Source organism: Salvelinus fontinalis, chromosome 1, assembly GCF_029448725.1.
Source record: "Salvelinus fontinalis isolate EN_2023a chromosome 1, ASM2944872v1, whole genome shotgun sequence".
In the NCBI taxonomy this organism is placed as follows: Eukaryota; Metazoa; Chordata; class Actinopteri; order Salmoniformes; family Salmonidae; genus Salvelinus; species Salvelinus fontinalis.
In genome coordinates, this window is record NC_074665.1 from 64,091,417 (window position 1) to 64,118,598 (window position 27,182).

The window sequence follows — 27,182 nt, forward strand, 5'->3', positions numbered from 1 at the left end:
CACACATATTTCTCACTCTCACACACAGAGCTCTGTCTCACACACACATATCTCTCTCTCACACACACACACAGCTCTATCTCTCACACACAAACCTCTCTCTCACACATACCTCTCTCACGCACACACATCTCTCTCTCCCACACGCACATATTTCTCTCTCACACACCTCTCACACACATCTCTCTGACATGTGCAAACACACGTAAGCACGCACACACTCTTTCACTCAGGTAGGAGAGCTTTTCCCTCAGTCCCCTCAGACACACAGACAAGGTTATAGCTGCAGTAAGATGTAATAATTTCCCTTCAAAATTCAACCTATTATGGATGAACATTTTTTTGACGCTTAAATTCTGCGTGGTTACAGGGTTAATTGTGTGTGGTTACAGGGTAAATTGTGTGTGGTTACAGGGTTAATTGTGTGTGGTTACAGGGTTAATTGTGTGTGGTTACAGGGTAAATTGTGTGTGGTTACAGGGTTAATTGTGTGTGGTTACAGGGTTAATTGTGTGTGGTTACAGGGTTAATTGTGTGTGGTTACAGGGTAAATTGTGTGTGGTTACAGGGTTAATTGTGTGTGGTTACAGGGTTAATTGTGTGTGGTTACAGGGTTAATTGTGTGTGGTTACAGGGTAAATTGTGTGTGGTTACAGGGTTAATTGTGTGTGGTTACAGGGTTAATTGTGTGTGGTTACAGGGTTAATTGTGTGTGGTTACAGGGTTAATTGTGTGTGGTTACAGGGTTAATTGTGTGTGGTTACAGGGTTAATTGTGTGTGGTTACAGGGTTAATTGTGTGTGGTTACAGGGTTAATTGTGTGTGGTTACAGGGTTAATTGTGTGTGGTTACAGGGTAAATTGTGTGTGGTTACAGGGTTAATTGTGTGTGGTTACAGGGTTAATTGTGTGTGGTTACAGGGTTAATTGTGTGTGGTTACAGGGTTAATTGTGTGTGGTTACAGGGTTAATTGTGTGTGGTTACAGGGTAAATTGTGTGTGGTTACAGGGTAAATTGTGTGTGGTTACAGGGTAAATTGTGTGTGGTTACAGGGTTAATTGTGTGTGGTTACAGGGTAAATTGTGTGTGGTTACAGGGTTAATTGTGTGTGGTTACAGGGTTAATTGTGTGTGGTTACAGGGTAAATTGTGTGTGGTTACAGGGTTAATTGTGTGTGGTTACAGGGTTAATTGTGTGTGGTTACAGGGTTAATTGTGTGTGGTTACAGGGTAAATTGTGTGTGGTTACAGGGTTAATTGTGTGTGGTTACAGGGTAAATTGTGTGTGGTTACAGGGTTAATTGTGTGTGGTTACAGGGTTAATTGTGTGTGGTTACAGGGTTAATTGTGTGTGGTTACAGGGTAAATTGTGTGTGGTTACAGGGTTAATTGTGTGTGGTTACAGGGTTAATTGTGTGTGGTTACAGGGTTAATTGTGTGTGGTTACAGGGTTAATTGTGTGTGGTTACAGGGTTAATTGTGTGTGGTTACAGGGTTAATTGTGTGTGGTTACAGGGTTAATTGTGTGTGGTTACAGGGTTAATTGTGTGTGGTTACAGGGTTAATTGTGTGTGGTTACAGGGTAAATTGTGTGTGGTTACAGGGTTAATTGTGTGTGGTTACAGGGTAAATTGTGTGTGGTTACAGGGTTAATTGTGTGTGGTTACAGGGTTAATTGTGTGTGGTTACAGGGTTAATTGTGTGTGGTTACAGGGTTAAATGTGTGTGGTTACAGGGTTAATTGTGTGTGGTTACAGGGTTAATTGTGTGTGGTTACAGGGTAAATTGTGTGTGGTTACAGGGTTAATTGTGTGTGGTTACAGGGTTAATTGTGTGTGGTTACAGGGTTAATTGTGTGTGGTTACAGGGTTAATTGTGTGTGGTTACAGGGTTAATTGTGCGTGGTTACAGGGTAAATTGTGTGTGGTTACAGGGTTAATTGTGTGTGGTTACAGGGTTAATTGTGCGTGGTTACAGGGTAAATTGTGTGTGGTTACAGGGTAAATTGTGCGTGGTTACAGGGTAAATTGTGTGTGGTTACAGGGTTAATTGTGTGTGGTTGCAGTATTAACCTGTTGGGGATGGGGGCGCTGTTTAGACTATTTATGCTAATGTGGCTAATTTTTTAAACGGCTTCCCACAAAATCCTTGATCGTACAATATGCATATTATTATTATTATTGGATAGAAAACAGTCTATAGTTTCTATAGGAGTTGAAATTTTGTCTCTAAGTGGAACAGAGCCCATTCTACAGCAATTTCCCTGACATGGAGTCAGATTTGAGAAACGTTGGCCACTTTTCTGAAGTCATTTAAACGGGCACTGTCGTTGCTATGACTATACGGACACTTCTTACGTCTTCCCCTGGATGCCTTTACGTGATGACGATTCCAACGGGCTCGATTGCTCGTTCACAGGCCCTACAAATGAAAAAAACCTTTAGCTAGCAAGTCTTTTCTTGCTGCGTAACGCGCGTGGAAGACACCGACCCTCTCCTGTTCCAAGCGTTAGTTTAGCCTGTTATATTTCTCCGGTCATCTTTTCACTCGTTATAGGAGTTACAAACATCACAAAGTAGTTAATTTAAAGCGTTTTATAGCAATTTATATCCGTTTAGTGCGATTTTGGGACATTTATTTTTGCAACGATGTGAAAAGTTGGGCACGCTTTTCAGTTCATCCCGAACGTAGTTGACATTTCCACATGGCAAGAGGACAGCTTTCCACCAAAAGACGATTTCTCCCAAGAAAGGATCCTTTGCCCAAGATACTGATGGAAGAACAGCTCAAGGTAGGACATTTTTATTATGATAAATCGTGTTTCTGTCGAAACATTTTAGTGGCTTAGGACGCCATGTTTTTTGACGTAGCTTCGCTTGGCGCAAACTGTATTGAAAAGTAAGGATAAATTAAAAAATGTAATAACGCAATTGTATTAAGAATTAAATTGTCTATCAATCCCTGTCCACCCTATATTTTTTAGTCACGTTTATGAGTATTTATGTATAAGAGTAGATCACTGTCTAAGTGGCGCAAGGACGTTTTCTTTACCAGCTTGTCTACATTTCACATTGTCTAACCATGATTTTGGTGGCTAAATATAAACATTTTCGATCAAACTGTATATGCATGTTGTAATGTGATGTTACAGGAGTGTCATCGGAAGAATTCTGAGAAGGTTAGTGAAAAAATTAATATCTTTTGGCGATGTTGACTTTTATCGCTCACTTTGGCTAGAATCAATGCTGGGCTGCTAATTGCTATGTGCTAAGCTAATATAACGATTTATTGTGTTTTCGCTGTAAGACACTTAGAAAATCTGAAATATTGTCTGTATTCACAGGATCTGTGTCTTTCGATTCGTGTATGCTGTGTATTTTTACGAAATGTTTGATGATTAGTAGTTAGGTAAACACGTTGCTCATTGTAATTATTCTAGTCCATTTGTGATGGTGGGTGCAATTGTAAACTATGCCATATACCTGAAATATGCACTTTTTTCTAACAAAACCTATCCCATACCATAAATATGTTATCAGACTGTCATCTAATGAGTTTTTTTGTTGGTTAGGGGCTATAAATATCTTAGTTTAGCCGAATTGGTGATGGCTACTGGTGTTGGTGGACAAATAAAAGATGGTGGAATATGCTAATGTGTTTTTTAGGTAATAGATGTACATCTTTACATATTGTGTCTTCCCTGTAAAACATTTTAAAAATCGGAAATGTTGACTGGATTCATAAGATCTGTGTCTTTCATTAGCTGTATTGGACTTTAATGTGTGAAAGTTAAATATTTTAAAAAAATATTTTTTTTGAATTTCGCGGCACTGGTTTTTCAGTGGGGGGGGGGGGGGAGTGCCGCTAACGCCACGCTGATCCTAGACAGGTTAAAGCAGAAACACCTCAAAGGGTTACGTTTAGGTATTAATTCCGAGTGGTTGGGGCTATGACTGGGGAAGGCTTAAAACAAAATAATTAAAATAATGCACTGTTTCCATTAAATATGATCAAGTATTTTCCCAGCTTGCTAGAGCATTGTGAATTATGCACTCCGGTTCCAAGCATCACTGTAATGGCTTCCGTCGGTAGTAGGAGAGGAGGACCAAAGCGCAGCGTGGTATGTATCCATATTTATTAGAATACTTCTTCAAGACGAACAAAACAATAAACAGACGAAAACCAACGAAGCTACAGTCCTGAACTAGAGAACATGGAAAACATGAACGCACGAACAGGAACAATCACCCACAAACCAACGGTGAAAACAGGCTATGGTTCCCAATCAGAGACAACGCAAAACACCTGCCTCTGATTGAGAACCATATTAGGCCAAACAACTAACCCAACATAGAAACACAAAACATAGAATGCCCACCCAGCTAACGTCCTGACCAACACCTAAACAAGGAAAACACAAATGAACTATGGTCAGAACATGACAGTACCCCCCCCCCCCCCCCCACCGCACAACCTAAACCTATAGGGGAGGGTCTGGGTGGGCATCTCCCCCGGTGGCGGCTCTGGCGGTGGACGAGGACCCTACTCCACCATTGTCTTTGTCCACCTCCTTAGCGTCCTTTGAGTGGCGACCCTCGCCGCCGACCTTGGCCTAGGAACCCTACCAAAGGGCCCCACTGGACTGAGGAGCGCCTCTGGACTGAGGAAACTCCTCCGGACTGAGGGGCAGCTCATGACTGAGAGGTAGATCATGACTGAGAGGTAGCTCATGACTGAGGGGCAGCTCATGACTGAGGGGCAGCTCATGACTGAGAGGTAGCTCATGACTGAGAGGTAGCTCATGACTGAGGGGCAGCTCATGACTGAGAGGTAGCTCATGACTGAGAGGTAGCTCATGACTGAGAGGTAGCTCATGACTGAGGGGTAGCTCAGGACTGAGAGGTAGCTCAGGACTGAGAGGTAGCTCCGGACTGAGAAGTAGCTCAGGACTGAGAGGTAGCTCCGGACTGAGAGGTAGCTCTGGATTGAGAGGTAGCTCCGGACTAAGGACAGCTCCGGACTGAATGGCAGCTCCGGACTGAATGACAGCTCATGACTGGAGGGCCGCTCATGACTGGAGGGCAGCTCATGACTGGAGGGCAGCTCTGGCAGCTCCTGACTGGCGGGCGGCTCCTGACTGGCGTGCGGCTCTGGCGGCTCCCGACTGGCGGGCGGCTCTGGCGCCTCCTGACTGGCGGGCGGCTCTGGCGGCTCCTGACTGGCGGGCGGCTCTGGCGGCTCCTGACTGGCGGGCGGCTCTGGCGGCGCTGGGCAGACGGCGCTGGGCAGACGGGCAGCTCAGACGGCGCTGTGCAGACGGGCGGTGCTGGGCAGACGGGCAGCGCAGGCGACGCTGGGCAGACGGCAGACTGACCTGCTGAGGCGCACATTAGGCCTGGTGCGTGGTGCCGGAACTGGTGGTACCGGGCTGTAGACACGCACCTCAAGGCTATTGCGGGGAGCAGGAACAGGGCACACTGGACTCTCGAGACGCACTATAAGCCTGGTGCGTGGTACCGGCACTGGTGGTACTGGGCTTAGGGCACGCACTTCAGGGCGAGGGCGGGGAGAAGGAACAGTGTGTACAGGGCTCTGGAGACGCACAGTAGGCCTGGTGCGTGGTGCCGGAACTGGTGGTACCAGACTGGGAACACACACCACTGGGCGAGTGCGGGGAGGAGGAACAGGGCGTACTAGACTCTGGAGACGCACAGGAAGCCTGGTGCGCGGTGTTGGCACTGGTGGTACTGGGCTGTGGCGAGGAGGAGGCACCGGGTATACCGGACCGTGAAGGCGTACTGGAGCTCTTGAGCACCGTAGCCAGACCAGTGCGGGGAGGTGGAATAACCCGCACTGGGCTGTGCTGGCGACCGGGGACACCATGCGTAAGGCTGGTGCCATGTACACCTGCCCGAGGAGACGCACTGGAGACCAGATGCGTTGAGCCGGCTTTATGGCACCTGGCTCGATGCCCACTCTAGACCGGCCGATACGTGGAGCTGGAATGTACCGCACCGGGCTATACACACGTACAGGAGACACCGTGTGCTCTTCCGCATAACACGGTGTCTGCCCGTACTCTCGCTCTCCACGGTAAGCACGGGAAGTTGGCGCAGGTCTCCTACCTGACTTCGCCACACTACCCTTTAGCCCCTCCCCCAATACATTTTTGGGGGTTCCTCTCGGGCTTCCTTGCCAGCCACGTTCCCACGTAACACCGGTTCCCTTTCGCAGCTGCCTCTGCTCTCCTAGCTGCCTCCACCTGTTCCCATGGAAGGCGATCCCTTCCAGCCAGGATCTCCTCCCATGTGTATTAACCCTTTCCGTCCAACACGTCTTCCCAAGTCCATTCCTCCTGACATCGCTGCTGCTGCTGCTGCTGCCGCTGCTGCCCGTTACCACGCTGCTTGGTCCGAGTTTGGTGGGTGATTCTGTAACGGCTTTTGTCGGTTGAAGGAGAGGAGGACCAAAGCGCAGCGTGGTATGTATCCATATTTATTAGAATACTTCTTCAAGACGAACAAAACAATAAACAGACGAAAACCAACGAAGCTACAGTCCTGAACTAGAGAACATGGAAAACATGAACGCACGAACAGGAACAATCACCCACAAACCAACAGTGAAAACAGGCTACCTTAATATGGTTCCCAATCAGAGACAATGCAAAACACCTGCCTCTGATTAAGAAGCATATTAGGCCAAACAACAAACCCAACATAGAAACACAAAACATAGAATGCCCACCCAGCTCACGTCCTGACCAACACTAAAACAAGGAAAACACAAACGAACTATGGTCAGAACGTTACAATCACGAATGCCTGGCAATCATTTAAATGTTTTTGTGAGAGCCGAGGAAGGCATATATCAACGTTCTCAGGATCTTTCCAAATGTCCAAAATCGCAGTCTATTTCCAGCTATCTGTCCAGCCAGAGATGTAAAGAGAGGTAGAGAGTGGAGGATGAAACGATGGAATGGGAAAAGGGCCATTAAGTACCTCTGCCTCCCCTCTCTGTCAATTTTTATTTTATTTATTTAACCTTTATTTAAACTAGGCAAGTCAGTTAGTAACACATTTTTATTTACAATGATTCACCCATCCCATCTCTGCTCGGTCTGTAAGTGCAGTCCTCCTCCTCTTCTTCCTCCTCCTCCTGTCAATCTCTTTCTCTCAGTTCAATTTGTAGATGCTATATTGGCATGGGAAACATATGTTTACATTGCCAAAACAATCTCTCTCTCTATCTATCTCTCTCTTTCTCTCTCTCTCTCTGTCTCTCTCTCCCCCCTCCCATTTTCATTGTCATGCACTCCAATCCCTCTGTAAAAAGCACTTCCTTCTGCTTTACTGTGCACAGATATTGAAAAAAGCGAGTGATATAAAAGGAGGGTGGAGAACAACAAGGTCTCTCTCCCTGTTGTTGCTCAGCATATGTTGTTCCTTTGAACTGGCAGCACATCCAAGCCTACTGTTGCTCTCACAGCCAAAACCGCACGCACACACACACATACACACACACACACATACACACACACACATACACACAGACAAGCATGCAGGCAAGCACAATCTCGTACTAGCTTTTATCTCAAATACACACACACACTCTTCCTTTGTCTCTCTCTCTATATATTCCCCCTCTCACAACTACTTCATCTGTAGTTCTTTTCTCCTCTCTGGAGGACAGGAATTAATCATTCTCTCTGTTTCTCTCCATATATCTTGTGTGTGTTTGTGTGTGTGTGTTTTTTGTGTGCGTGCATACGTGCATGCATAAGTGTATTTGCCTGTGTGTGCTTGTGTGTGTATGTGTGTGTGTGTGTGTGTGTGCGTGTGCGTGTGCGTGCGTGTGTGTGTGTTTGTGTGTGTGTGTGTGTGTGTGTGTGTGTGTGTGTGTGTGTATTTGGGTGTGTGTGGATTTGCGTATGTGTTTGCGTGCGTGTGTGCATATGAGTGTGAGTTGGTGAGAGGTACAGAGACACAGCCCTAGATACTGTAACTATGTGAACAAGGACCCATTTAGCCAAAGTATTTCTAACTAACGAGCTCACGGCATTACCAACAAATGCACACACTCCTCTCTGTCCGTGTTCAAAAACACACACCTAAGCAGGGTTGGTTGAGGTCACTTTCTTAATCTAATCAGTTACAGTTACTAGTTACCCGCCCAAAACTGTAATCAGTAACGTAACTTTTGGATTACCCAAACTCAGTAATGTAATTTGATTACTTTCCCCGTAAGAGGCATTAGAAGAAGACAAAAATGTATGTTACCAATTGAACCACATCTATTTCAGGATAAATCAATGTTAAAGTTTACATACTGTAGCTGGCCATATATGGATGTTACATTTTAATTTATGTGTTGGTTATGTCCAAGATGGCGTAGCAGTGTAGACGTCTTTGTCCTGTCGTGTCCCTTGTATATATCTTTTTACATCTTTTTCTTCGCATATCTTTTATAAATATTTTCTTAAATCTCAACTTCTAAATACTCTCCTGCAACCCGCCTCACCCACTGTGGCGTGGATCTGCTTTTTTCTAAAGTATTTCTATTTACTTCTGATCTGGAATCCATCTACTGAAGATAGCCAGCTAACAGCCTACCAGCTACCAGTTAGCAAACCATTGCTAGCGGTCATCAGCTAACCTTTAGCTCGGAAAGCTCTCGCTAGTTCGAACAACGTGACTAAAACCAGAGCATAACGGACCTATTTCTCTCCATATCCCCGGATTCCTACCGCAAACTCTGAACATTTTCATCTGGATCTTCGCAACTAGCTAACCACAATCCCGGGTGACCACTCCTGGCTAGCGTTTCCATCCCGGAGCAAGCACCAATTAGCCTGAAGCTAGCCCGGCTAGGGCTCCTGTGCTACCACTGAAGCCCACTCCTGGGCTACAATATCCGGACCCCTTTACTGCCGGTACGGAGCACGGAACCCCGCCGATCCTCTACGACTGGAATACCGACATAATCTGCCCGAGGACTCCAACAGGCCCCTCAGGCGTGACGCCCGCTGAAGGCCCATTCTGCTAACCTACTTGGCCTAGTAGCTACCTAGAGCTACCTGGAACCCTACTAATTCCACGACTGGTCTATCGACGTCACCGCACGAAGAGGCAAAAACAGACTTCCCCCCCATCGCGACGTCCCCCAAAGGCTAACTTGCCTGCCCCGGTCTGCTAACTGCTAGCTTATCTTGCAGCTAGCGCAGCCAGGAAGCTAGCACCAGTTAGCAAACACAATTCTACAATTCACAACCTCTCTTTCGCCATCGCCATCCGGCTTGGATTCTCTGTCGACACGACCACGTCTGGTCTGCAGACGTGCCCTCAACTGGTGCCCTCAACCGGCCTCCGTCTGAGCAGACCCCCTCCGTCTGGGCAGACCACCCCCCGGGCTACTAACTTTAAACGTGTGCTAGCTTAGTGGAGGCCTCACTGCTCCATCTACGGCTGCCCCCTGGACACTATGATCACTTGGCTACATAGCTGATGCCTGCTTGACTGTCCATTAATTCACGGTACTCCATTCTGTTTATTTGTGTTTTATCTGTCGGCTCTGTGCTTTAACTCAGGATCTGTGTGTAGTTAATCCGACCCTCTCTGCCTAGTCGTCGCCATTTTTACCTTCTGTTGCTGTGTTAGCTGACTAGCTGCTGTTATCTCACCTGTTGTTTTAGCTAGCTCTCCCAATCATGACCTGCAATCACTTTATGCCTTATTGTATGTCTCTCTCAAATATCAATATGCCTTGCATACTGTTGTTCAGGCTAGTTATCATTGTTTTGGTTTGCAATGGACCCCGTAGTTCCACTCTCCGTACCTCTGTTACCTCCTTTGTCCCACCCCCCACACATGCGGTGACCTCACCCATTGAGACCAGCATGTCCAGAGATAGAGATACAACCTCTCTAATCATCACCCAGTGCCGGGGCTTGCCTCCGCTGTACCCGAGCCCCACCATACCCTGGTCTGCACATTATGCCCAGAATCTATTCTACCACGCCCATAAATCTGCTCCTTTTATTCCTTGTCCCCAACGCTCTAGGCGACCAGTTTTGATAGCCTTTAGCCGCACCCTCATCCTACTACTCCTCTGTTCCTCGGGTGATGTGGAGGTAAACCCAGGCCCTGCATGTCCCCAGTCACCCTCATTTGTTGACTTCTGTGATCGAAAAAGCCTTGGCCTCATGCATGTCAACATCAGAAGCCTTCTCCCTAAGTTTGCCTTACTCACCGCTTTAGCACACTCTGCCAACCCTGATGTCCTTGCTGTGTCCGAATCCTGGCTTAGGAAGGCCACCAAAAACTCTGAGATTTCCATACCCAACTATAACACTTTCCGTCAAGATAGAACTGCCAAAGGGGGAGGAGTTGCAATCTACTGCAGAGATAGCCTGCAAAGTTCTGTCATACTTTCCAGGTCTATGCCCAAACAGTTCGAACTTCTAATTTTAAAAATTAATCTCTCCAGAAATAAGTCTCTCACTGTTGCCGCCTGCTACCGACCCCCCTCAGCTCCCAGCTGTGCCCTGGACACCATCTGTGAATTGATCGCTCCCCATCTAGCTTCAGAGTTTGTTCTGTTAGGTGACCTAAACTGGGATATGCTTAACACCCCGGCAGTCCTACAATCTAAGCTTGATGCCCTCAATCTCACACAAATCATCAAGGAACCCACCAGGTACAACCCTAAATCCGTAAACATGGGCACCCTAATAGACATTATCCTGACCAACTTGCCCTCCAAATACACCTCTGCTGTCTTCAATCAAGATCTCAGCGATCACTGCCTCATTGCCTGTATCCGCCACGGGTCCACGGTCAAACGACCACCCCTCATCACTGTCAAACGCTCCCTAAAACACTTCTGCGAGCAGGCCTTTCTAATCGACCTGGCCCGGGTACCCTGGAAGGATATTGACCTCATCCCGTCAGTTGAGGATGCCTGGTCATTCTTTAAAAGTTACTTCCTCACCATATTAGAAAAGCATGCTCCGTTCAAAAAATGCAGAACCAAGAACAGATATAGCCCTTGGTTCACTCCAGACCTGACTGCCCTCGACCAGCACAAAAACATCCTGTGGCGAACTGCAATAGCATCGAAGAGCCCCCGCGATATGCAACTGTTCAGGGAAGTCAGGAACCAATACACGCAGTCAGTCAGGAAAGCAAAGGCCAGCTTTTTCAAGCAGAAATTTGCATCCTGTAGCTCTAACTCCAAAAAGTTCTGGGATACTGTAAAGTCCATGGAAAAGAAGAGCACCTCCTCCCAGCTGCCCACTGCACTGAGGCTAGATAACACGGTCACCACTGATAAGTCCGTGATAATCGAAAACTTCAACAAACATTTCTCAATGGCTGGCCATGCCTTCCTCCTGGCGACTCCAACCTTGGCCAACAGCCCCGCCCCCCCCGCTGCTACTCGCCCAAGCCTCCCCAGCTTCTCCTTTACCCATATCCAGATAGCAGATGTTCTGAAAGAGCTGGAAAACCTGGACCCATACAAATCAGCTGGGCTTGACAATCTGGACCCCCTATTTCTGAAATTGTCCGCCGCCATTGTCGCACCCCCTATTACCAGCCTGTTCAACCTCTCCTTCGTATCATCTGAGATCCCCAAGGATTGGAAAGCTGCCGCTGTCATCCCCCTCTTCAAAGGGGGAGACACCCTGGACCCAAACTGTTACAGACCTATATCCATCCTGCCCTGCCTAGCTAAGGTCTTCGAAAGCCAAGTCAACAAACAGATCACTGACCATCTCGAATCCCACCGTACCTTCTCCGCTGTGCAATCCGGTTTCCGAGCCGGTCACGGGTGCACCTCAGCCACGCTCAAGGTACTAAACGATATCATAACCGCCATCGATAAAAGACATTACTGTGCAGCCGTCTTCATCGACCTGGCCAAGGCTTTCGACTCTGTCAATCACCATCTTCTTATCGGCAGACTCAATAGCCTCGGTTTTTCTAATGACTGCCTTGCCTGGTTCACCAACTACTTTGCAGACAGACTTCAGTGTGTCAAATCGGAGGGCATGTTGTCCGATCCTCTGGCAGTCTCTATGGGGGTACCACAGGGTTCAATTCTCGGGCCGACTTTTCTCTGTATACATCAATGATGTTGCTCTTGCTGCGGGCGATTCCCTGATCCACCTCTACGCAGAAGACACCATTCTGTATACTTCCGGCCCTTCCCTGGACACTGTGCTATCCAACCTCCAAACGAGTTTCAATGCCATACAACACTCCTTCCGTGGCCTCCAACTGCTCTTTAACGCTAGTAAAACCAAATGCATGCTTTTCAACCGTTCGCTGCCTGCACCCGCACGCCCGACTAGCATCACCACCCTGGACGGTTCCGACCTAGAATATGTGGACATCTATAAGTACCTAGGTGTCTGGCTAGACTGCAAACTCTCCTTCCAGACTCATATCAAACATCTCCAATCCAAAATCAAATCTAGAGTCGGCTTTCTATTCCGCAACAAAGCCTCCTTCACTCACGCCGCCAAACTTACCCTAGTAAAACTGACTATCCTACCGATCCTCGACTTCGGCGATGTCATCTACAAAATAGCTTCCAATACTCTACTCAGCAAACTGGATGCAGTTTATCACAGTGCCATCCGTTTTGTTACTAAAGCACCTTATACGACCCACCACTGCGACCTGTATGCCCTAGTCGGCTGGCCCTCGCTACATGTTCGTCGTCAGACCCACTGGCTCCAGGTCATCTACAAGGCTATGCTAGGTAAAGTGCCGCCTTATCTCAGTTCACTGGTCACGATGGCTACACCCACCCGTAGCACGCGCTCCAGCAGGTGTATCTCACTGATCATCCCTAAAGCCAAAACCTCATTTGGACGCCTTTCCTTCCAGTTCTCTGCTGCCTGTGACTGGAACGAATTGCAAAAATCTCTGAAGATGGAGACTTTTATCTCCCTCAACAACTTTAAAAATCTGCTATCCGAGCAGCTAACCGATCGCTGCAGCTGTACATAGTCCATCTGTAAACTACCCACCCAATTTACCTACCTCACCCCCATACTGCTTTTATTTATTTACTTTTCTGCTCTTCTGCACACCAGTATCTCTTCTTGCACATGATCATCTGATGATTTATCACTCCAGTGTTAATCTGCTAAATTGTAATTACTCGATTTATTGCCTACCTCATGCCTTTTGCACACATTGTATATAGATTCTCTTTTTTTCTACCATGTTATTGACTTGTTTATTGTTTACTCCATGTGTAACTCTGTGTTGTTGTCTGTTCACACTGCTATGCTTTATCTTGGCCAGGTCGCAGTTGTAAATGAGAACTTGTTCTCAACTAGCCTACCTGGTTAAATAAAGGTGAAATAAAAAAAAAAAAATAAAAAAAAAAAATGTAGGCTTCTTATAACCCATCGCTTTCTACTACATATAACAATACGATTAAATTGTATCTTTACATTAAAAACCAAAGTCTAACAGAATTACAGTCATTCCAGTAAATGTTATACCCCTTGATCTGCAAGAATAGGACTTGGAAATATGGATGTATAGATTAGTCAAATTGTTTTACCTGAGCATAACCCCAAAACGAATGACTTATTAGCCAGCCTTACTCTGTTGTTTATGATGTGGTTGTCATGGAGGACTGATTGAGCTAATTGATTCAAGTTGAACAAGTAAATGCTGCGCTCATGGAATGGCATGCTTTGAGCACTACTGAAAAGTGCTATTTGCACGTGAAAAAGCCATATGCTGCATTTGCTATAGGCCTATTGTTCACCTTCTTGTTGGTGACACTTTGATATCTTGATTATATGCAGCTGTTTAAAGGGCAAATCCACAGATGAAACAATAACAACACGGACACCCCACCTCTGTTTTGGTAAAAAAAAGCTGAGGGATGGGCCTGGAGAAATGTAACCACTCTCAGATTAATTGACAGAGCTATGGATTCAAGGACTGACCATCCATGATATCAACATTATAGTTTTAACCATGTTATGAGGCTATACAGTTTTTGTTTACATTTACAATGTTTACAAACATTGGAGAAAAACAAGCTTATATTTTGGTTTTTCATGGAGTGTGACAATTGAACTAAGCTCATGAGGCATTAATAAGTTACAGTTGATGTCGGAAGTTTACATACACTTAGGTTGGAGTCATTAAAACTCATTTTTCAACCACTCCACAAATTCTTGTTAACAAACTATAGTTTTGGCAAGTTGGTTAGGACATCTACTTTGTGCATGACACAAATCATTTTTTCAACAATTGTTTACTGACATATTATTTCACTGTATCACAATTCCAGTGGGTCAGAAGTTTGCATACACTAAGTTGACAGCTTCTAATAGGCTAATTGACTGTCACAATCGTCTTCTGGATAGACAGTGGACAAGGCGCAGCGTGTGGAAAATACATCTTATTTTATTGAGAAGAGAGAGAGAAACACAAAATGAACACTAATACACAAATTAACAAAACAACAAAACAACAAACGACCGTGAAGCTAAGTAACGTAAGTGCACAGACAAGCAACAAACGTTCAACATAGACAATTACCCATAGGAAAGCCTATGGCTGCCTTAAATATGGCTCCCAGTCAGAGACAACAATAACCAGCTGTCTCTGATTGAGAACCAATTCAGGCAACCATAGACTTTCCTAGACACCTACACTGAACACTAACCCATCTAATCTACTTAACCCCCTACACCATACAACCACCCTAGACAGTACAAAAAACACACACCTTCCCCATGTCACACCCTGACCTAACTAAAATAATAAATGAAACAAAGAATACTAAGGCCAGGGCGTGACATTGACATCATTTGAGTCAATTGGAGGTGTACCTGTGGATGTATTTCAAGGCCTACCTTCAAACTCAGTGCCTCTTTGCTTAACATTTATTTATTTCATCACGTTCCCAGTGGGTCAGAAGTTTACAGCCACTCAATTAGTATTTGGTAGCATTGACTTTAAATTGTTTAACTTCGGTCAAACATTTCCGGTAGCCTTCCACAAGCATCCCACAATAAGTTTGGTGAATTTTGGCCCATTCCTCCTGACAGAGCTGGTGTAACTGAGTCAGGTTTGTAGGCCTCCTTACTAGCACTCGCTTTTTCAGTTCTGCCCACAAATTTTCTATGGGATTGAGGTCAGAGCTTTGTGATGGCCACTCCAATACCTTGACTTTGTTGTCCTTAAGTGATTTTGCCACAACTTTGGAAGTATGCTTGGGGTCGTTATCCATTTGGAAGACCCATTTGCGACCAAGCTGTAACTTCCTAACTGATGTCTTGAGATGTCGCTTCAATATACCCACATCATTTTCCTACCTCCTGATGCCATCTATTTTGTGAAGTGCACCAGTCCCTCTTGCCGCAAAGCACCCCCACAACATGATGCTGCCACTCCACTTTGATAATGTTTACATATCTTACATTACTCATGTCATATGTTTACACTGCGTCTTATACCATCTATTGCATCTTGCCTATGATGCTCGGCCATCGCTCATGCATATATTTATATGTACATATTCTTATTCCATCCTTTTAGATTTGTGTCTTAGGTAGTTGTTGGGGAATGGTTAGATTACTTGTTAGATATTACACTGTTGGAACTAGAAGCACAAGAATTTCGTTGCACTCCCATTAACATTGCTTACCATGTGTATGTGACCAATAACATTTGATTTGATTTGATTTGGATTTTACAATGCACTCACTCACACATACACCTTTACATGCATACATGCACACACACCCTCATGCAAACATACACAGCTCACACTTTCAAATGCTTGCTGCTACACGTCACACGCAAACACTCACACACACTCCCTTTTGTGTCTGGCGTCTGCGAGTCATGAGTGACCTGTTGTGTCGCTCCATGCCACACACACACACACACACACACACACACATACATACACAGAGAGAGAGAGACAAACACGCACACACACACAACACACTCACAACACACACCACAGTCTGTGACCCCGGGTCTCATCCTGTCGGCGCCTGGGCTATTAATGGCCTGTCTCCATGGTAACCAGGCTACCATTTTAAAACAGGGTCACCTAGAATACATCCACTTCTCTTTTTTATCTTTACAGAACATGAGGAGGAAGAGAAGAATGTCTGATGAATGGTCACGCACACAGAAGCATCCGTATGACATGTACACGTGCACATGCACACTTACACTACATGAACAAAAGTATGTGGACACCTGCTCATTAAACATCTCATTCCAAAATCATGGACCTTAATATGGAGGTTGTCCAGCCTTTGCTGCTATAACAGCCTCCACTCTTCTGGGAAGGCTTTCTACTAGAAGTTGGAACATTGTTGCGGGGACTTGCTTCCATCAGCCACAAGAGCATTAGTGAGGTCAGGCAATGGTGTTGGGCGATTAGGCCTGGCTCGCAGTTGGCGTTCCAATTCATCCCAAATCTACTTGATGGGGTTGAGGTCCGTGTTCTGTGTAGGCCAGTCAAGTTCTTCCACACCGATCTCGACAAACCATTTCTGTATAGACTTCGCTTTGTGCACGGGGGCATTGTTATGCTGAAACAGGAAAGGGCTGTTGGCAAACTGTTGGCACAAAGTTAGAAGCACAGAATCGTCTAGAATGTCATTGTTTGCTGTAGTGTTAAGATTTCCCTTCATTGAAACTAAGAGGTCTAGCCCGAACAATGAAAAACAGCCCCAGACGATTATTCCTCATCCACCAAACTTTACAGTTGGCACTATGCATTGGGGCAGGTAGTGTTCTCCTGGCTTCCACCAAACCCAGATTTGTCTGTCGGCAGCTAGATCGCGTTCCCACTGGTCTTGAGACCAATGGCGGTGAGGTTTACACCACTTCAGCCGATGCTTGGCATTGCGCATGGTGATCTTAGGGTTGTGTGTGGCTGCTCGGCCATGGAAACCCATTTCATGAAGTTTCCAACGAACAGTTATTGTGATGACTTTGATTCCCGAGGCAATTTGGAACTCAGTAGTGAGTGTTGCAACCGAGGATAGGCGGTTTTACGCGCTGAGCGCTTCAGCACTCGGCTGTCCTGTTCTGTGAGCTTGTGTGACCTACCTCTGAGCCGTTGTTTCTCCTAGACGTTTCCACTTCACAATAACAGCACTTAAAGTTGACCAGGGCAGCTCTAGCAGGGCAGAAATTTGACGAACTGACTTGTTGGAAAGGTGGCATCCTATGACAGTGCCACATTGAAAGTCACTGAGCTCTTAAGTAAAGACATTCTACTGCCAATGTTTGTCTATGGAGATTGCTCGCACACACAGAGACATTAGCATATGACACACATACACAAAACATATGACACACACACAAAACACACTGACAAGCACACACGCGATTCACACATATACCAGTGAAACACACACAAACACACACACACACGTTGCCTCTACAGTCTGAGAGTAAGATGGTCTCGGGACTGCAGTTGGCCTTTCTCTGACCCTCATCTGGCCTTCATAGATCAGGCCGGGAGCAATATATCGCTCTGTGCTCACAGCAGTCCCCTGTGAGGTGGTCTTGCCAGGTACCTTATTGACTGTGTTTGTGTGTGCATGCGTGTGCACATGCTTTAGTGTGACTCTCAACACCGCTCTAATGTTTTGATGTACATGTAATTTCCGATTGACTCAATGCAACAATTAGAATTGATTGATGTTGGTAGTCTATTATTTATTTGAGATGATTTTAATGTGCTCTTCCTCTCCCCCTCTCTTCCCTCCTCCTTTTCCTACTTCCCTTCTATTTATATTGTTGTCTCTTCTCCTTCCTGCCTTCATTATCCTATCTCCCACCCTCCCCCTTTTTCCCTGCTCCCTTCTATCTCCTCTCCCGTTTCCCTCACTTCCCCAGACTCATCCCCTTCTACCCCCCAGCCCAGTGACGCCACCCCTCCCCATGCCCCACCTGCTCTACCATGGCCCTCCTCTCTAGCACCCCCGGTGGCGGTGGTGGGTAGTGGTGGTGGGAGTGGTGAGACAGGGAAGTACTGCTGTCTGTGTGGAGCCTGGTTCAACAATCCTCTGATGGCCCAGCAACACTACGAGGGGAAAAAACATCGCAGGAATGCAGCCAGAGTGCGACTACTGGAGCAGCTAGCTGGCAGTCTGGATGCTACTGAAACTACAGGTGAGGAGACAAAGGTTAGAGGTCAGGGTTTAAGGGTTAAAGTTAGGCTTAGTAGCACTGCGAGGGAAAGAAACACTACAGGAACACAGCATGGTATAACTGGAGAAACTGGCAAGACATTTGGACGGTGGTGGTAGGATCCATATGTATAATTTTAGATTATATTACTTTATAATAATAAACATTGTACTTTTTTTTAAAGCTTTATAAAGAATTCATAGAGATTTGACTTTTGCATCACATCAAAAGGAACTAGAATACATAAGATAGCAGATCAATAGATAGATTAATCACAGAGCAAACAAGTGCTGTTCATTCTGCATTTCATATGACACACACATTACATAACTTGACATTATTTATTCTGTTGGCAGCCTGGCCTGTTATGAGCTGTTTCCATAGTAAACTGTTTGAGTGCACTCACTCACTCACTCACACACACACACGCACGCACGCACGCACGTACTCACTCACTCACAAACGCACGCACGCACGCACGCACGCACGCACGCACGCACGCACACACACACTCACACACACACACACACACACACACACACACACACACACAGTCCCTCAGCTCAGAGAAGTCAGCTCAGACAGATCCAGCTCAGAGAAGTCAGCTCAGACAGATCCATCTCAGAGGCCCAGTTCCTGCGCTCCATCAGTATCAGATGAACATTTAGAATGGAAAATGAATGTGTTCATGCAACAAATGTTAGTGCATTGTTAGTGCATGTCGAACAGAATCTATCCATTCCACTAATCAAACCTTATCGCACTGAATCGTTTCAAACTAAAAGTATCGTTCCTGTATTGTATTGGAGCCAATGTTTCTAGATGCGTATGGAATCATACTTGAAAGGTGAGATGCAGAATACTGTGGTAGCCATGCTGGTTAAGTGAGCCTTGAATTATAAATAAATCACTGACAGTGTCACCAGCAAAGCACCCCGACACCATAACACCTCCTCCTCCGTGCTTCATGGTGGGAACCACACATCTCAAATTTGGACACCTCAGACCAAAAGGACAGATTTCCACTGGTCCATCATGTTTCTTGGCCCAAGCAAGTCTCTTCTTCTTCTTGGTGTCCTTTAGTAGTGCTTTCTTTGTAGCAATTCGACCATGAAGGCCTGATTCACACAGTCTCCTCTGAACAGTTGATGTTGAGATGTGTCTGTTACTTATCCACTGCAGTATTTTTTATTTTATTTTATTTGTACCTTTTTTTTAACTAAACAAGTCAGTTAAGAACAAATTCTTATTTACAATGACGGCCTACCAAAAGGACTCCTGCGGGGACAGGGGCTGAGATTACAAATAAAAAATTAAATAAAAATATAGGACAAAACACACAACACGACAAGAGACACCACAACACTACATAAAGAGAGACCTAAGACAACAACATAGCATGGTAGCAACACAACATGACAACACGGTAGCAACACAACATGGCAACAGAACAACATGGTAGCAGCACAAAACATGGTACAAACGTTATTGGGCACAGACAACAGCACAAAGTGCAAGAAGGTAGAGACAACAATACATCACCTGAAGCAGCCACAACTGTCAGTAAGTGTCCATCATTGAGTCTTTGAATGAAGAGATAAAACTGTCTAGTTTGATTGTTTTTGCAGCTAGATCCAGTCGTTAGCTGCAGCGAACTGAAAAGAGGAGCGACCCAGGGATGTGTGTGCTTTGGGGACCTTTAACAGAATGTGACTGTCAGAACGGGTGTTTTATGTGGAGGATGAGGGCTGCAGTATGTATCTCAGAAAGGGGGGAGTGAGTCCTAAGAGGGTTTTATAAATATACAACAACCAGTATGTCTTGCGACGGGTATACAGAGATGACCAGTTTACAGAAGAGTATAGAGTGCAGTGATGTGTCCTGTAAGGAACATTGGTAACAAATCTGATGGCCGAATGGTAAAGAACATCCAGCTGCTCGAGAGCACCCTTACCAGCCAATCTATAAATTACGTCTCCGTAATCAAACATGGGTAGGATGGTGATCTGAATCAGGGTTAGTTTGGCAACTGAGGTGAAAGAGGAACGATTACGATAGAGGAAACCAAATCTAGATGTAACCTTAGCCTGCAGCTTGGATATGTGCTGAGAGAAGAACAGTGCCATACTTTCAAGTACTTGTATGAGGTGACTACCTCAAGCTCTAAACCCTCAGAGGTAGTAATCACACCTGTGGGGAGAGGGGCATTCTCCTTACCAAACCACATGACCTTTGTTTTGGAGGTGTTCAGAACAAGGTTAAGGGCAGTGAAAGCTTGTTGGACGCTAAGAAAACTTTGCTGTAGAGTGTTTAACACAAAATCCGGGGAGGGGCCAGCTGACTATAAGACCATCTGCATATAAATGCATGAGAGAGCTTCCAACTGCCTGAGCTATGTTGTTGTCGTTACTCATTGTGTATTTATTATCACTTTTTTATTACTTTCATATTATTTCTCAATTTTCTTTCTATTACCATTGTTGGGAAGGGCCTTTCACAGTTAGTCTACACCTGTTGTTTACGAAGCATGACGAGTAGAAATGTATTTGATTTTTCAACACTTACTTTGTCCATATAAACCATTGCACTGTTCACACACACACACCCACACACCCACACACCCACCCACACACACACACACACACACACACACACACACACACACACACACACACACACACACACACACACACACACACACACACACACACACACACACACACACACACACACACACACACACACACACACACACACACACACACACACAAATTCAAACTGACTCATTCATACACACACACTCACATAAAATCATCATATACAGTGCATTCGGAAAGTATTCAGACCCCTTGACTGTTGATACATTTTGTTATGTTACAGCCTTATTCTATAATGGAAAAAATAGTTTTTTTCCCTCATCAATCTACACATTATAATGTCAAAGCAAAAACATTTTTTTTTAAATGTTTGCACATTTATATAAATAAAAACCCTGAAATATCACATATATAAGTATTTTGACACTTTACTCAGTACTTTGTTGAAGCACCTTTGGCAGCGATTATAGCCTCGAGTTTTCTTGGGTTTGAAGCCACAAGCTTGGCACACATGTATTTGGAGAATTTCTCCCATTCTTCTCTGCAGATCCTCTCAAGCTCTGTCAGGTTGGATGGGGAGCGTCGCTGCACAGCTATTTTCAGGTCTCTCCAGAGATGTTCAATCGGGTTCAAGTCCGGGCTCTGGTGCCAGGTTTCCTCCAGACATGACGCTTGGCATTCAGGCCAAAAAGCTTTATAAAGAATTCATAGAGATTTGACTTTTGCATCACACTATAATGAACTAGAATACATAAGATAGCAGATCAGTAGATAGATTAATCACATTGCAAACTAGTGCTGTTCATTCTGCATTTCATATGATACACACATTACATAACTTGACATTATTTATTCTGTTGGCAGCCTGGCCTGTTATGAGCTGTTTCCATAGTAAACTGTTTGAGTGCACTCACTCACTCACACACACACACACGCACGCACGCACGCACTCACTCACTCACTCACTCACTCACAAACGCACGCACGCACGCACGCACTCACTCACTCACAAACGCGCGCACGCACGCACACACACACACACACAGACACACACACACAGACACACACACACACACACACACACACACACACACACACACACACACACACACACACACACACACACACGGTGTGTGTACCCTGTGTGCACCTGATGCCACTCAATAAAGACTAATATGATAATAATCATCAGTTATGAGTGAGTGGGTGCTACAATATGGCCCAGTTTACACTGTATTATCTAACGCACTGTATTATATCATAGTGATGTAGCGATTGAGGCAGGATCAGCAAGAGTGGGACTTGAACCAGAGACCCTCTAGTTAACGGAACAAAGTGCCTGAACAAGACTGTGTTAGCCTGCTGAGGTTAGACCTATAGGCATTGTAAATGGGGAGTAGGAGATATTGAGCATTTGAAATAGAGAGAAGACGGATGTGCAAAAGGTATACAGTGAGACAGCGAGAGAGGGAATTTAGGTCCACCTTAGGATCTGAATGTTCTTATTTTTCCATTCCCTTTCCTCAACTTCTATCCCGTTCTCAGTCCCCCTCTTCTTCTTTTTGAAACATATTCTTTACTCTACCTCCCTCCCATCTCTCTCTTTCACTGTCCTCTGTGTGTGTGCATGTGTATGCGTGTGGGTGTGTGTGTGTGTGTGGGTGCATGTATCCTTAAGGACTACTACCAGGGTACTAATGTTGTCATGCCTCATTCATCATCTTCATTAGCTTCCCATGCATTGCAGCTGACACACACACGCACACACACACACTGTGATCTGATTTGATCGCTCCATCTACACACTGTGCAATATGACCGTAAGTGATCTACTATACTAGTGTAGGTGGGAGTTAAACAGCATGTTTCTCTTAATCACTACATCAATTATTAAATATATTTTATATTATATAGAATTACAAATGACTGTGCCCTGTGCAGACAAGTCTAACCATCTAAAAAGAAAACACACCCCCTTTTCCACATTTTGTTTTGTCACTGGCCTACACACAATACCCCATAATGTCAAAGTGGAAATATATTTTTAACATGTTTTGTGTTCAACCCCTTTGTTATGGCAGGCCTAAATATGTTCAGGAGTAAACATTTGCTTATAGACCCCCTAAAGTCTATTGACACCAGTGAGTCAATCATAATTTAAAAAATCCCCATCAACATCCGTCAGTTTTAGCTAGATATCTTTTTTTGCATGGGCTGCGTCTCAATCCACCACGTCCGCCTATGGGCCCCATCCACATCTTCGGTGGAAAGTGGCAGAGCTACAGCACTGTTTGTCAGACCATTTTCCCTCTTCGCAATGCAGAAAGACTGCATTTAATCAGTGGACCCCACTTGTTTTTATTACCACACACCTGTCATAATTGTTTTCTTTACTAAAGTAGAGGTTTATTATTATTATTATTAGTATAGCTAAAGGTACTGCATATGTGTAAGAGATAGCACTTCTAGCAAGAGATAGCACTTGTATAGCCTAAGAAAGTACCAGAAATGTGCAGAAAATAGATTTGAATGGATTTTTATTGAAGGGAAACAATAACAGTCTTGAACTTTTTTGGCAACATAGTGATATATTATTATACACTGTACAATGGGGTATTCAACTACAAAATACTATTCTTCTCCTGTTTTTTGAACCATTGCCCCCACCCACAAGGTGTATAAACAACAACAATAAATAAGAATAAAATAAGATAACAGATACATAACAAAAACTTGACAAACATAAATCAATCAACTCTAATTAGCACATGTAGGACAGTATGCAAGTGTGTGTGCATGGACTTTGCAGATTTATTTCTCACATGTGCAGCACATTGTAGTCCTTCTTTCAGGGGCAGAATTGGCATATCCTCCTCTTGCCTGCCCCAACTGCAGCCTCAGGTTGGTCAGGACAAGATTCAGCCCCCTGAACAGCTTTCACAAGCGCTGCAGAGGCTGCTGTGCGGGGGAGGTGCTTCCTTCTTTGAATGTTTGGGGTTACAAGTGCCTATCCCAGCTGCTCCAGGAACACCCTCCTCTTGTTCCACTAATCAGGCATCCAGGTAGGGTTGATCTTGTTCCCGGGTATCCTGGAAGGATATTGACCTCATCCCGTCAGTAGAGGATGCCTGGTTGTTCTTTAAAAGTGCTTTCCTCACCATCTTAAATAAGCATGTCCCTTTAAAAAAATGTAGAACTAAGAACAGATACAGCCCTTGGTTCACTCCAGACTTGACTGCCCTTGACCAGCACAAAAACACCCTGTGGCGTACTGCACTAGCTTCGAATAGTCCCCGCGATATGCAACTTTTCAGGGAAGTCAGGAATCAATACACACAGTCAGTTAGGAAAGCAAAGGCTAGCTTTTTCAAACAGAAATTTGCATACTGCAGCACTAATTCCAAAATGTTTTGGGACACTGTAAAGTCCATGGAGAATAAGAGTACCTCCTCCCAGCTGCCCACTACACTGAGACTAAGAAACACTGTCGCCGCTGAAAAATCCACGATAATTGAGAATTTCAATAAGCATTTCTCTACGGCTGGCCATGCTTTCCACCTGGCTACCCCAACCCCGGCCAACAGCTCTGCACCCCCCACAGAAACTGGCCCGCCATGCCCCTCCGCTTCTCCTTCACCCAAGTCCAGACAGCTGATGTTCTGAAAGAACTGCAAAATCTGGATCCCCACAAATCAGCTGGGCTAGAAAATCTGGACAGTCTCTTCCTAAATTTATCCGCCGCCATTGTTGCGACCCCTATTACTAATCTGTTCAACCTCTCTTTCGTGTCATCTGAGATTCCTAAAGATTGGAAAGCCGCGGGAGACACTCTAGATCTAAACTGTTACAGACCTGTATCCATCCTGCCCTGCCTTTCTAACGTCTTCGAAAGTCAAGTGAACAAACAGATCACCGACCATTTCGAATCTCACCGTACCTTCTCAGCTATGCAATCTGGTTTCCGAGCTGGTCACGGGTGCACCTCAGCCACGCTCAAGGTCTTAAATTATATCATAACCGCCATTGATAAAAGACAGTACTGTGCAGCCATCTTCATCGACCTGGCCAAGGCTTTTGACTCTGCCAATCACCATATTCTTATCGGCAGACTCAACAGCCTTGGTTTCTCTAATGACTGCCTCACCCGGTTCACTAACTACTTCTCAGATAGAGTTCAGTGTGTCAAATCGGAGGGCCTGTTGTCCGCACCTCTTGCAGTCTCTATGGGGGTGCCACAGGGTTCAATTCTCGGGCCGACTCTTTTCTCTGTATATATCAATGATGTTGCTCTTGCTGCGGGTGATTCTTTTATCCACCTCTATGCAGACGACACCATTCTGTATACATCTGGCCCTTCTTTGGACACTGTGTTAACTAACCTCCAGACGAGCTTCAACGCCATACAACACTCCTTCCGTGTTCTCCAACTGCTCTTAAATGCTAGTAAAACGATGTGCATGCTCTTCAACCGATCGCTACCCGCACCGCTCGCCCGACTAGCATCACTACTCTGGACGGTTGTGATTTAGAATATGTGGACAACTATAAATACCTAGACGTCTAGCTAGACTGTATACTCTCCTTCCAGACTCACATTAAGCATATCCAATCCAAAGTTAAATCTGCAATCGGCTTCCTAATGCACAACAAAGCCTCCTTCACTCATACTGCCAAACATGCCCTCGTAAAACTGACTATCCTACCGATCCGTGTCTTCAGCGATGTCATTTACAATATATCCTCCAACACTCTACTCAGCAAATTGGATGCAGTCTATCACAGTGCTATCTGTTTTGTCACCAAAGCCCCATATGCTCCCCACCACTGCGACCTGTATGCTCTACTCGGCTGGTCCTTGCTACATATTCGTCGCCAAACCCACTGGCTCCAGGTCATCTATAAGTCTTTGCTAGGTATAGCTCCGCCTTATCTCAGCTCACTGGTCACCATAGCAACACCTACCCGTAGCTCAAGCTCCGGCAGGTATATTTCACTGGTCATCCCCAAAGCCAACACCTGCTTTGGCTGCCTTTCCTTCCAGTTCTCTGCTGCCAATGACTGGAATGAATTGCAAAAATCACTGAAGTTGGAGACTTATATCTCCCTCACTAACTTTAAGTGTCATCTGTCAGAGCAGCTTACCGATCCCTGCAGCTGTACACAGCCCATCTGTAAATAGCCCATCCAACCAGCTCCCTACCTTATCCCCATATTTGTTTTTGTTTTTCTGCTCTTTTGCACACCAGTATTTCTACTTGCACATCCTCATCTGCCCATATATCACTCCAGTGTAAATGGCTCAATTGTAATTACTTCGCCACTATGGCCTATTTTCTGCCTTACCTCTTTACTTCATTTGCACACACTGTATACAGATTTTCTATTGTGTTATTGACTGTATGATTGTTTATCCCATGTGTAACTCTGTGTTGTTTTTGTCGCAGTGCTTTGCTTTATCTTGGCCAGGTCGCAGTTGTAAATGAGAACTTGTTCTCAACTGGCCTAACTGGTTAAATAAAGGTGAAAAAAATGTAATATACAGTATATCACGAAGACATTTTATGAGGACACATCAATTATGTTATGGAAGATGACCAGGGGCCAGCGGCCAGTCATCCTCCTGCAGCTGTAAGTTCCAATCACCTTGTCCAGGCTTGCTGTGAGGAGTGCAGGGGGGAGCTCAGGCTTGTTCTTTCTAACTGTGCCAACCATGGTGATCTTCCTCTTCAGGACCTGCTGGCTGAGTTCATAAGAGGTGAAGAAATTGTCACACGTGACAATCCCCTCAGTCCATCTGTCATATCAAGCACAACCCTTATCCCCTGGTTCTTCTCCGGGCCTCCACTGGTCGGCTTCCCTGTGTAGACTTGCATCTTCCAAGCGTAGCTGGATTGTGCATCACAGGCCACCCATATCTTGATGCCATACTTTGCTGGCTTGCTGGGCATATACTGCCGGAAATGACAGCAACCTTTTGACAAAAGAGATTACTATCAGTAATTAGTATCAGTGTCACAGAAAACAATCACATAAATCAATGATATTACAGCAATACATAATACAATTAATAGTGAAAATCACTTACATTACAGATTTTTAAATAATAATGTACCTCTGAATGGAACCAGTTGCTCATCCACTGTTAATTCAGTCCCAGGGTTGTAGAGGTATGGCAGACACTCCATCCACTTCTCCCAGACCTCTCATATGTCCGCCAGTTTGTCTCTCACACGTCTTGCAGGTCTTGACTCACGGTTGTCATGTAGTAGCATTCTTGAGAACGTGTGAAAGACTTTCAGTGGCATCGTGGCAAGGAAAATCGCCCTTCCACTCTTTGCATCCAAGAGACTACATGTAGCCTCGCCTCGGGACCTACTGTATAC

The 27,182-nt window shown here is 45.1% G+C and overlaps 1 protein-coding gene and 1 long non-coding RNA gene across 4 annotated transcripts in view; one reads left to right on the forward strand and one right to left on the reverse strand.

The window, feature by feature from the left end:
- Positions 1–7,532, reverse strand: part of LOC129859666 (uncharacterized) — a 39,050-nt gene extending 31,518 nt beyond the window's left edge. Inside the window, exon 1 of the long non-coding RNA XR_008760199.1 lies at positions 7,100–7,532. This is a non-coding gene — a long non-coding RNA (uncharacterized LOC129859666). The remainder of the gene's footprint in view (positions 1–7,099) is intronic.
- The window catches only part of LOC129859640 (zinc finger matrin-type protein 4-like), a 176,282-nt gene that overhangs the window by 77,095 nt on the left and 72,005 nt on the right, over positions 1–27,182 (forward strand). For all 3 annotated transcript variants that reach the window (XR_008760195.1, XM_055929692.1, XM_055929685.1), the window contains exon 5: positions 17,909–18,184. Coding sequence is in view for 2 of the 3 variants with exons in the window: in XM_055929692.1 (XP_055785667.1) it covers positions 17,909–18,184 (276 nt within the window). In the remaining variant the exon portion in view is untranslated. The remainder of the gene's footprint in view (positions 1–17,908; positions 18,185–27,182) is intronic.